This window comes from Pinus tabuliformis, chromosome X (assembly GCF_031772625.1).
Source record: "Pinus tabuliformis cultivar Carrire ecotype Pingquan chromosome X, CPIR1, whole genome shotgun sequence".
NCBI lineage: Eukaryota > Viridiplantae > Streptophyta > Pinopsida > Pinales > Pinaceae > Pinus > Pinus tabuliformis.
Window position 1 is genome coordinate 1,323,429,122 of NC_142308.1, and position 12,800 is coordinate 1,323,441,921.

The following is a 12,800-nucleotide window of genomic DNA, read 5'->3' on the forward strand; positions in this document are numbered from 1 at the left end:
AACCTCCTAGGATGATATTCATCTCCAAAATAATAGGCTTACCTAGGTTGTTACATACATACATGGTCTTATTAGCATCATTTACATTAAAAATTTTGCAAAATGGGTTTACAATGACTCAAAATGCCGATGGTTGATGATCTTGATCCTTATAAAAATTTGGTACATCTGCTTCCTTGGAACTTTGATAAAATGTGTGCAATAGGTCCCAGGACCAAATTTTATGAAATCTTGTTCCTTTGCCTATGATTATATTATGGATCACATGGATATTTTATTATGCGTGAGATTGGAGCATGGCTGAACATAGAAAGTTTTTATTCATTTCTTCGCTTTTGGTTTTATAATAAAGCTTATGTGTGAGCCATATGTATTTATTTTTTACCACTTCATTTCCTTGTTTCTTTTGGCAAATTCCTTAGCTTGACCTATTCTCTCTAAGATTAAATGGCATTGCATGCTTTTATGCTGAAAAGCATTTGCTATATTAAGATTCTTCAATTACTCTTTCAAGGCTGCTATCTCCACAAATGGAAAAAGAAAGCTATATACTAAAAGAGGGAGAAGGCAGACTAATTTAGAAATTCTCTTAGTAACTACTAACTATGGTATTTTATCTTTTTGATGCTTTTTGTTTGATAGATCAGAATTACCGAAAGTAATGCATTTACTTTTGGACAGGAAGATGAATTCTTATTTGTTTAGACTAAGAACCTGGATTTATTAGTTGTTGATATTACCCTTCATCATTTTTTTCCAATTATTATAGAACAAAGCATGTAAAAGAGTAACCAATCAAATTATTATTAATAGATGCAAAATGGCTTCATTTCATTATATTTCTAAGAAGCAGTCAAGTTAATGCATCTTAAATCAATATAGCAAAAGTCTATGATTTCTCCTGAGTCTTTCAAGTTGTTGGGTTTTTCAAGACTAAGTTCATTCTTGCCATGTTTTGTTGAGGTTTTGCTGATTTTTTCCAAAGTTCTTTGATTTCTTGAGTTGTTGACCCCTGTTGAGTTTTGCAACATTGGTTCGCGAAATCTTTAGTGGAACTATCGAATGTTTGAGTTGCATTGAACTTGTAAATCATTTGAGTAAACAATAAACATTTTCATTTAGTTTTATTCTTAATGAATAGTATATTGGATTTTGTTTACATATCTCCAGTAGAAAAATAATATTGTGCTGCATGTAATTGGCAGGTCATAACTTGGATTCTTGTTCGTAGACTCAATACAGGGGCATCAAATGCTAACTTTGTGAAGGATCTTCTCCGTGTAACTGTGCTTCTTCAGTACATACCTCGATGCATTCGATTTGTTCCATTGGCGTTGGGCAGCTTTGCCTTTGAGACTGCAAGGGCTAATTTTGTGATCAACCTGTTTATATACCTATTGGCTGCACATGTGGTCGGATGCAGTTGGTACCTATTCGCTTTGCAGGTAATCTTTAAATCAAAGAGTGACAAATTATTTCTTGTTAGCATGTGAAAATATATAAAATTATACAATGTCAGTTGTGGGGAAGCTCTTACAATTCCTTTCTGGTTTCTTCTTACATAATTTTTTTTGTGAAATGAATCATATATTACTTGATGGAGCAAATAGTTACATCATGGAATACAGAGAGTTACAACAAACAGTCAAAATAACAACCTGTCACAAACAAAGATAATTGAGAGACTAAGATGAACTCTTGGAGATTGAAAATGTCCTAATGTCTTGATGTTGGATCTGTGGTATGACATTGGTCCTTAAATTCCCATTTTAGAATGTAAGGTACTATATAAGATGCAGCCTATTACACCTCATATTGTATGAGGTTTCACTTTGTGATTTTCATCACATTGAGGGGCTTGCAGCTGGTACCCACGGAGCTTGGACGGATTTGTGGGTATGCACCTTCATGGAGCCCTTTCTCTTCTTGCCAATGAATATTTTATGGGGGAGATTCACTTTTGTATGGTTGATGGTCATATAGTGGTTTGGTGCCTTTTGAAAGCTTCTTGTCATCAAGCAATTCAGCTTCTTTGAATTCACTGTCAGCATCCTTTTGGCTTCACCAATCCACATTACAATCAGAAAACTACTGCAAGTTGTTTATGCATCTTGCTAGTGTTCAAAATTATCCAGGATAGAACATCAGAATATGATTTGCATCTTGGCTTCTCCTAAAGTCCACATGGTTGGAGGTGTTGATTTTTCATAGGATCTTCTAAAACTGATAATTACTTCATATGATTTCTTTAATCACTCTTTTCTTGCATTCATATTCATCATAAATCAATTACACAGAATATCTCAACAGTAGAAACTAAATGCCAATAGTTTCATAAAGAGACAGCCAAACAAGAACAAAACCATTTACCCTTGGAAAACCCACTTGGGGGAAAACTCAACAACCTTTTCCTTAGAGAAATTCTTCACTTCAACAAGAGACACACCTAGATCTTCTGTTCAATCACAAAGCCAAACTGACCAGCAAAGTAGACTTGGTCAAACCTGGTCCAACTGCCTCCTAGTCAAGTCAAACAGCTGCTCAAGAACCTCGGCCTGATCTGGTCTGCTAGGGCAGAAATTCGGCCTGCTTCTGCACCCAAGAATCTCAATCCTACTGCCCTGGTATGCCTCAGAAAATTTGGCCCTTCTTTCACACGTGCGAGGTCACAACAAAAAGATAGATCCACACATGCAAGGTCACATCATATATGCGTGAGAGAGAGAGATCTTCATACTTCTTCATCCTTCTTGCCTCCTTTTCTTTGATGTCTAAAAGATGTGTTTCCTTGTGTGATCTGAATTGTATCAAGGATAGGAAGTTGAGTGCCTTATATATACATTTCTAGCTGGCCGAATGGGTGCCTCTTTGATTGGGATGTTGAAAATTGGCAGTTGAGGGAGCAATTTCCCCATTGGGAAAGCCTAGCAAACCCTAAAGAGACCCCTTTTCCACTTGGGAAAAATCAAATTTGCACATGGAAAAATATTATTATTAATACTGGTCCAAGTCAACATGATTTTGACAAGTCGGCCTGGAGAGATAAATTCAAACTCCTAACTCCCATATAAATACAAGTTCATTGACTTCACTCGGAGGCATCACATCACACATCAGCTGAGAGCAGCTGGTCAGACATCTTGAGGAGAAGCTGTTCCAAGCTGAGAGCAACAACAACTGCACTAGGGTGACGCAGTGACTGCGTAGAGGCAGTTTGGACGACTCAATTTGAGCTGAGGTCAGTGTCGGGATTTCCCTGTGGAGTGAGGAATTTCTCCTCACTAGATTTTCTTGCCAGTATTTCTTTGTAGGATTGCCAGTTTCAGCATCCAATTGTATTCAGATTATTTCACCACTGCATAATAATAAAACCCTCAAGAGTTGCACCGATTTTCCCAAGCTAGGGTTTTCCAGGGACATTGGTCCAAAAATAATTGTGTCATTTTATGTGTGTGCTAGTATTTCTTCCACTGTTTATTTCTTCCGCAGTTTATTTGTGTAGGTTGCAGTGTGATTGATTTAGTATTTGTTGTAGCACATAGTAAATAAATGGTTAAGAATTAATCTAACAATTAGGAGAATTATTTCCAATTGCTGCAATAGGATTCAGGATTCCGAATTTTCACAAATTGCACTAATGTTTGGTTGTACTAGAAGGTGAGGGGACACATCAGATCTTATACAGGATTGCGGGTGGGTCTTCATCTAGGGTTTGGTCTCCCTATGCTGGGTCCAAGCCCTCCAAAGGTCATATTGGCATTTGTAGGTACTGGGGTGAGTTGAGAGCCACGGGTCTCCACCATAGCAGAGAGAAGATTGCCACTTCATGGAATCCTTCAGTTCCACCTATTGCTTGCTTGTGTTACACCTTTTGGATGATGATGATGCGCCTGAACCACTTTGTCCAACTGGCTCTTATTATGAACCAGCTCAAGAAAAAGATAGAAAAGATAGATCAACGCCTTAGAATTCAGCCTCTTCGAGGGGGCAACCTCCTTTACATTACATAAATGAGCAATTCTTCGATGATTCAAATGACAAAACCTCTTTTTTATATATAGGAGTCTAAGGAGTCACAATATAACCCAGCCGACCTAACAATAATAATATAAAGCCACAAAAATAGCAATAGAGGGATTCTATGGGGCACAATAATAAAAATATGGGGATAATAGGGGCACAACCATATTAATAAGAGATACAACTACAATAGTAATGTGGTAATCACTAGTATTATAGGGACCTATCATGCCCCTCTCCTTCAAAAAAAGTGTTGTCCTCAACACTTGAGTAGTGCTGGATGCTTCTGTATAAAATTCTCATCCTCCCATGTGGAATCTTCAGCGGATAAGTTCTTCCACTTGATGAGATACTCCGAGATTGATCGATTTCGTAGCTGTAGAGTTCTTGTTTCTGTGACTGCTTCCGGTTCCAATATAATTTTCCTTCCTCGTCAAGTTCTGGCAATATTGTTTGAACTGGGAGCCTGTCGCCTATAACCTTCTTTAAACATGAAACATGGAAAACTGGGTGCACTCGAGACGTTGCAGGAAGCTCCAATTTGTATGCCATAGTACCAATCTTTTGCAACACCTTGTATGGACCATAATACTTTGGTGATAATTTATTATCCTTCTTGGCTTGCTTGAGGGACATTTGTTTATATGGTTGTAGCCGTAAGAATACCCAATCGCCTACATCAAAACTTCTTTCGCTGTTATGTTGATCTGTGTGTTGTTTCATTCTATTCTGTGCCAACATGAGGTTATCCTTTAAGAGTTGGAGGACTTGTTGTTGATGTTCAATGTGATGTTCCACTGCTTGAACCTTAGAATTTTCTTCTAAATATGATGTGATGGATGGTGGCTGATATCCATAAAGTGCCATAAATGGTGTCATTTTTGTTGCTGTATGGAAGGAAGTGTTATACCACCATTCAGCTAGAGGCAACCATTTGACCCATTGTGTCTATTTATCAGATACAATGCAACGAAGATATCCTTCCAAACATTTGTTTACTATCTCAGTTTGCCCATCAGATTGAGGATGATTAGATGAGCTATAAGCTAACTGAGTACCAATACAAGAAAATAATTCTGTCCAAAAATTTCTAGTGAAAATGGGATCTCTGTCACTTACAATAATCTTTGGGTTTCCATGTAGCTTTTGAATTGTTTCCATAAATGCAATAGAAACTATACTGGCTTTCAATGGATGTGATAATGCACAAAAGTGTGCATACTTGATAAGTCTATCAACTACCACCATGATGACACTCTTTCCCTTAGACTTGGGTAAACCTGTGATAAAATCCATTGAAACCTCCTCCCAACGTTGGCTTGGAATGGATAAAGGTTGTAATAGACCCGAGGTCTTAATTGTTTCAACTTTATTTTGTTGGCAAACCAAACATTCTGCCACAAACTTTTGAATATCTGATTTAAGGCCATTCCAAAAAAATTTCCTTCTTAACCCTGTGGTAAGTTTTTAAAAATCCTGAGTGCCCTCCTAAGGGAGAAGTGTGCAATTCCATAAGAATCTTTTGTTTGAGTTGCAAATTCTTACAGAGGTATAAGCGATCTTTGTACCATAACGAATCATTTTGCCAGCTAAATGTATTAGATGTACTGGAATCTTGTTGTAACTTTCGAATAAGTGCCCACACTTCTTCATCATTCTTCCACTCCTCCCTTGCTTCATTTATCCAATCTGGCTAGATAATAGAAATGGCGCACAACAATGCTTCCACATCCTCATCCTTTCTTGAGAGTGCATCTGCCACCACATTTTGCTTCCCTTTTTTGTAGATGATTTCAAAGTCATAACCCAACATTTTTGTGACCCACTTTTGTTGCTCTTTAGAGGATAATCTTTGTTTTAAAAAGTATTTAAGGCTATCATGATCCGTTTTTACCTTGAAGTGTCTTCCCATTAGGTAGGGTCGCCATTTCTTAAGCACATGTAGTATTGCCAACATTTCCTTGTCATAAATAGCTTTGTGTAAAAACTTTCCCTTGATTGGACGGCTTTCAAAAGCAATGGGTCTTTCATCTTGCATTAAAATAGCACCAATTCCATTTCTTGAAGCATCACATTCCACAATAAAGGTTTTTGTGAAGTCTGGTGTAGCTAAGACCGGTGCTTGGCACATTGCCTCTTTAAGATGTTCGAAGGCCTTTGTTGCTTCTGGAGTCCATGAAAATGCATCTTTCTTCAATAATGTTGTTAGAGGTGCTGCTATTCTCCCATAATTCTTAACAAACTTGCGATAATACCCTGTCAACCCGAGAAATCCTCGCAGATGCTTTATGGATGTGGGGATTTTCCATTCCTTAATGGCTTTAATTTTGCTAGGGTCTACCTTAACTCCTTCATGAGATACAATATGACCCAGATATTCCACCTTTTGTACTCCAAAGAAACATTTGGATTTTTTTACATATAATTGTTTCTCCTCCAATAGTTGTAGCACCCTGTCAACATGTTCAACATGATCCTTCCAAGACTTGCTGTAGATTAGTATATCATCAAAAAATACTAACACAAATTTTCTAAGGAAGGGTTTGAAAATGGAATTCATCAAACCTTGAAATGTAGAAGGTGCATTGGTAAGGCCAAAAGGCATGACCAAAAATTCATAATGACCCTCATGAGTTCTAAATGCTGTTTTTGGAATGTCTTCCGTCTTCATTCTGATTTGATAATATCCTGAACGAAGATCCAACTTGGTGAAGTAAATTGATCCATGCAATTCATCCAATAATTCATCAATGACAGGAATGGGAAACTTATCTTTAATAGTGAGCTTGTTGAGCTCCCTATAATCCGGACACATGCGCCATGATCCATCCTTCTTGTCCACCAATACTACTGGAGCAGACAAAGAACTTTGACTAGGTTGAATTATACCAGCCTCTAGCATTTCTGCAACCATACGTTCAATTTCACTCTTTTGGGCATAGGGATATCTGTACGGCCTGATGTTTGGAGGAACACTTCCTAGAATCAGAGGAATAGCATGATCATGATCACGAATAGGTGGGAGACCTTTGGGAGTCTCAAATACTTTGGAATGATTGTCCAAGACTTTTTGGAGATCTGAAGAAATAGATGATTCCGATGTGGAAACATCTGGCGAACATAATTGTGCAATTACACCTCTTTGTTCCTTTTTTAGAAGCTTTGTCATACCGTTAGAGCTGATTATCTTTCCCGGTTTCCCTGCAATACCCCTTAATTCAACTTCCTTTCCTTCCGCAGAAAATTTCATGAAAAGTTCTTGAAAATTAAAAGCTATTGTACCCAAGGATTGTAGCCATTGGACTCTTAGTACAACATCAACACCTCCCATTGGAATGGAAAGCTTTGGGCTCGTCAATACATATTCTCCCATGGATAGTTTGATATTATGGCACTTTCCAGAGCAATTTATCGTTCCTCCATTTGCAATCATCACTTGACACTCTGGTGCTGGATATAGGAAGCAATTCAATTCCTTTGCTACCTTACAATGAATAAAATTGTGGGTACTTCCTGAATCAATCAACACTATTACATTTTTCTTCTTGATTTGTCCTTCTATCTTGATGGTTTGAGGAGTGGTAATTCCAGCCAATGCATTACAAGATATGGTCGGATTCATTTCTTCTTTATCTAGGCTTTGTTCCTGGAGTATATCCTCTTCCTTTGACCTTTCTCGCTCCTTTTCTTCTTCCTCTTCACAATTTATGTAGAATAATTTCTTCTCAGCACACTTATGACCTTTAGTGTATTTGCTATCACCGCTGTAACAAAGCCCTTTTGCTCTTTTTTCTTCCAATTGTTGTGGTGTCAACCTTATAGGTTGTGGAAGGCTAGGGGTAACAACACTTCCATCTTTATAGTTGTGACTGGTATGCTTCCTGGTTGCCATAATTTTCGTTTCCATTTTTCTTGCTAACCTAAATGCCTTCTCTAATGAATCAGGTTCCCAAAGGCGAACATCATGTTGGATATTATCCTTTAAAGTCCCTATGAACACATCAATCCTATGCTCCTTTGGAATATTTTTTACCCTTATGTTCAATTTTTGAAACTCCTCAATGTGGTCCATTATTGAACCCTTTTGTTTGAGACTTATCAATTGGCTAAAAAAGGTGTTGCTTTTTGTATCCTCATAATGTGCTATCAATTCTTCCGTAAAAATTGCCCAAGTGATAATTTGTTTATGAGAGCAAAGCCATTGATACCATACAAACTGATTTGGTTCCAAATAGAAAATTGCAATACGTGCCTTTTGTGTGTTTTGCACATTATTGAGATCGAAAAATTGCTCCATCTGTAATATCCATGTTGCGGGATCTTTGCCATCAAACTTCCTCATATCGATTTTTGGAATATGGTGGGTCTTCGATCCGACATTAGAGTCTATGGAATCATGATTAACATTTCTTTTGTTCTCATCATGAGTTTCCTTTACTACCCTTTCACTATTAGTGACCATTTTTTGTAGCAACTTATTCATATTTATCTTCAATTCTTCCATGTCTGTCTTCAAATCTATCTTCAAATCATCCATCTTAGCTTCCACGCCATTCATCTTAGCTTCTACGCTTTTCTTTAAACAATCCATCTTAGCTTCTACGCCTTTCTTTAAACCATCCATCTTAGCTTCTACATCTTTCTTTAAACCATCCATCTTAGATTCTGTTCCTTTTTGTGCAAGTGACACTTGTTGCACTTGGTCTCGTAATTTTGATATATCATGTTGCATTTCTTCCTCTTCTTCATGAGTCATGCAAGAGCTTTCAGGTTGCCTACTAGGTGTTTGAATTTTCTTTCCTCGGGGCATAAATTACCGATAATAATGCTTTACTATTCCCTTTAAATTCCTTCAAACTAATTTTTCAAACCAAGCTTATGCAAAAATTTTAAAAAAACTACACACCTTTTTTCACTTTGTAGGAGCCTGATATTGAATTTGATGTATCTCTGTAATTTCGGATCATCCAATTCTGAAATTGCGACCTGTCTGCGTCCTCTTTCCAATGCCACCAGTCTGATCCAAATTGGATTCTCCAAGAAAGAGTTATGGACAATCTCCCACAGTGACCTGATTATAGACTAGTTCAGTAGAGCGAACTTGTACGACGTGCCATGAGTCACTGTTTCGACTTTTGGCTCTGAAAAATATATGCAAGAAACTACAACCCGTCCTCTTTCTGTACCTTCTTACGAAATTTCAATCTAATGCTCAGAAAGAAAGTTATGACGATTTTCCCCAAGCCACCTGTTTGGAATGTAATTCAGGAGTCTGCAAAAAGACCAACTTCCTCAGATCATATCTCAGCAAATATAGCGCGAAAAGCTTTGAAATTCGGACCTGAGATTCACCGTGATTTCTTCTCAAATGGATTTTTTTTTACCTTCTGAAACGTCGCAGAAAAAAAAGTTATAGCGAAAATGCCACGATGACCAGTTTGGAGCAGCGAAACCCTAGAATCCAAAGCTTTGATACCAAATGTTATGAACCAGCTCAAGAAAAAGATAGAAAAGATAGATCAACGCCTTAGAATTCAGCCTCTTCGAGGGGGCAACCTCCTTTACATTACATAAATGAGCAATTCTTCGATGATACAAATGACAAAACCTCCTTTCTATATATAGGAGTCTAAGGAGTCACAATATAACCTAGCCGACCTAACAATAATAATATAAAGCCACAAAAATAACAATAGAGGGATTCTATGGGGCACAGTAATAAAAATATGGGGACAATAGGGGCACAACAATATTAATAAGGGATACAACTACAATAGTAATAGGGTAATCACTGGTATTATAGGGACCTATCAGCTCCCCTCTTGCACCACTCACTTGGCGGCTGATCCAAGGCCTAGATGAGGATGTGTCTCACCGCAGGATACAATGGGAGGGCTTGTACCATTCTTCTAGCCCTTGTAGATGGGATACAGACTTGTTCGATCCATTTGGAGACTCATGAAGATGTTTTTTGCCCCCATAGCCACTTGGGGACACCACAAGTTGTTTGCTTGGATATCAAGGGGCCAACCCCTTGAGTACTATGTTTGGAGCTCATTCACTCATATTGGCACATATTGGACTCCATTACAGTGTTGCACGAAGCACCCCCCCCCGGTTCCAAGCCCCGAAGCGCGTCCCGTACGGAAGCGCCTAGGAAGCTTGGCCGGAAGCGCGCTTCCGAAATTTTTAGACGCTTCCTGGAAATTTGGAAGCGCTGGCGCTTCCGAAGCGCCGAAGCGCGCTTCGTACGGCGCTTCCCAGACGCTTCCGTACGCTTCCAGAAAAGCTTCCGGAAAAGCATTTAGAAAATCGTTTTTTTTTCAATTTTTTTTTAAATTTTAGGTGAGTTTGCTTGTTGGGGGTGGGTCCACCTTGGGTTAGGGTGACAAATGAAAGCAAAAAAAAATATAAATATAGCAGATGCTCCCTCATGGTAATGTTAAATTCTTAAAGTAAAAGTGACATTCTCCTTTATTTTTCATTTTCATCCTTTTACTTAAATTTTTAACATTACCATGAAATGACTCAGAATGTTTGAGAGTGGTTCCAGCCTCATTGGACTTCATATGGAGAAAATAGAATTTCATATCCTATTCAAAATTCAGCAGACTTAACAGTTTTCAGGTATTCAGGATCAATGGGATTGTGGCATTTCATTAGATTATATCAAGTATGAAGGTATGCGATTAGCATTTAATCAAGAGCACCAAGCCCTATATGTACCCTGGTGTTGGTGGTGTTAATTGTTGAACTCCTTTGTCACGCGGCACACCCTTAGCAAAAAATTACCTTTCAATCAAGTCAAAATCATCGATCAAACATGTTAAGCTTTTTCTACCATATTTTAAGTCTTGAATTAGGTAGTTTGATCAAAATTGGGCAATGTTGACTAATATCCCTAGACAATCGAGGTAGAGGCAAAGGCTAGACAAGAGGAGAAGAATCTAGATTCTAGATCATTAATGTACAATGGATGTTATATCTATCTTGATTTATGCAAAAATATGCATGTTTTCATGTCTTCTACAATTAATTTGGTATTTGGGATGTTTGTTTTGAGTATAAATGCAAAAAAATATAAAATATATATATATATATATATATATATATATATAGCAGACGCTTCCGCGGACGCCTCGCTTCCTAGATTTTTGGAAAATGACGCTTCGGCGTCCCCGCTTCCAAAAAACGCTTCCGCTTCGCTCCCGCTTCGTGCAACATTGCTCCATTAGGCCTCTTCAATGGCCCTTCGACCTATTGTGTTTATTATTTTGCCCTCTTGGGAGGCTTATTGTTGTAACATGGAGCTATCTTGGTGGGCTTGTCACCAAGGGATTTTATTTTTGCACATTGTTTTATTAGTAAGGGCATTATTAGGACTAATTACGAAAATCAAACCCCATGGGGAGGATATATATTGATGTGATGATCATTCATTTGATCATCAAGTGGGATTGGGATCATTTGTTTCTTTTGGGATTTTCACTAAGCCTTTTGATGGACGAATTGGTTTGCTAATGCATTTTGATGTTTGGAAAAGCTTAATTCTTTTCTTGGAGCTTCGATTTTCTTGCACTTTGATGATTGGAATAATTTCACTATACTTGTGAGTACTCTTTTTCATGTTTTATCTTGTACTTTGTCTTAGGTAATGGTCAATGAATATTTTCGTTCATGAAGTTGGTGTAGCTGCCCTAATGCTAATGTGAAGTCGCTAATCTTTTCTTTGTGAGGGATTTTTCATATGATTATTGTCAAGTATGGTGAATTATTGTCCTAGGGTTACATGATTATTCATGATTTTTCTTTATAAGTCATTAATTGTAGCATAATGAAGTATAAATTTCCCTAAGTGACCTAGTTGTTGCTAGGGCCATATGAAGTTGTTGGGGAACTCCTTGTTTGGAAATAAGCATCTCTAAACATTGATCTCATTAGACTCCATTCCCCCAATAGACTAGGCATTGGTCTAGTCTGAGGCGATCATCAAAAGAAAACTCTTTTTTCAGCCCTTTTTCTTTTCGAAGGCCTAACCCTAGTAGGATTCCTAGGGCATCCCATGAAATTGTTCTAGCCATAAAAAATCCTTGAAAATCAGTCAAGAATTGCGCTGGGGTCTTCTTGAGAGGTCCTTCAAATTTGAGGCCAATCTGATGGTGGAATCTCAAGATATTGCAAGCCCTAGCTCGAAAACCATTTTTCTCCCTAGGTTTCCTTGGGTTAGTACCTTCATTAGGATCATTGCATTCAAATTTCAAGAGAAATCTAATTCCTTTGATCCTCATCTCCTCCATAGTGGTCAAGTCCATTAGTTTGTTGTTCAACCCCAAACCCTTGACCTTGTTCGGGTCCACTAGGGCTTCTTCGTGGTCCCGCTACCTTGTAAGTACAATTTCACAAGGATTGGTTGGAAACCCTATTTATTTAGGATTCTTTGGTTTGGGGCACCTCCTAGTAAGAAAATACCTCTCAAAGCTAGATCCAGGTATCTTTATTGCCCTTCTTAGATAGCCATTCATCTTGCTTCTAAAGCAAGTAAGCTTGTCATCTGAGCCTCTCTTGTGAATAGGCTTTGAAATTACTTTACATCCTGTCATTGATCTATCTTTCCTAGTGATTCTTTTCATACCAGGACTCCTCCCATTGGTGAAAGTCCGTAAAGTGTAGGGAGATTTAGTTGAGGTGACAGTGGATTATTACTCCATTTTTTCCACTTGACCTAGTAGTTGCTCTATAGGATCCCCTCCTAGGACCCCTGCTAGTTTGAACGGTAACAT

General features: G+C 38.0%; 1 protein-coding gene across 4 annotated transcripts in view; it reads left to right on the forward strand.

Moving 5' to 3' along the window:
* The window catches only part of LOC149144963 (putative cyclic nucleotide-gated ion channel 20, chloroplastic), a 481,236-nt gene that overhangs the window by 237,471 nt on the left and 230,965 nt on the right, over positions 1-12,800 (forward strand). For all 4 annotated transcript variants that reach the window (XM_089446392.1, XM_089446393.1, XM_089446390.1 and 1 more), the window contains one exon: positions 1,206-1,445. In XM_089446392.1, coding sequence (XP_089302518.1) covers positions 1,206-1,445 — 240 coding nt within the window. The remainder of the gene's footprint in view (positions 1-1,205; positions 1,446-12,800) is intronic.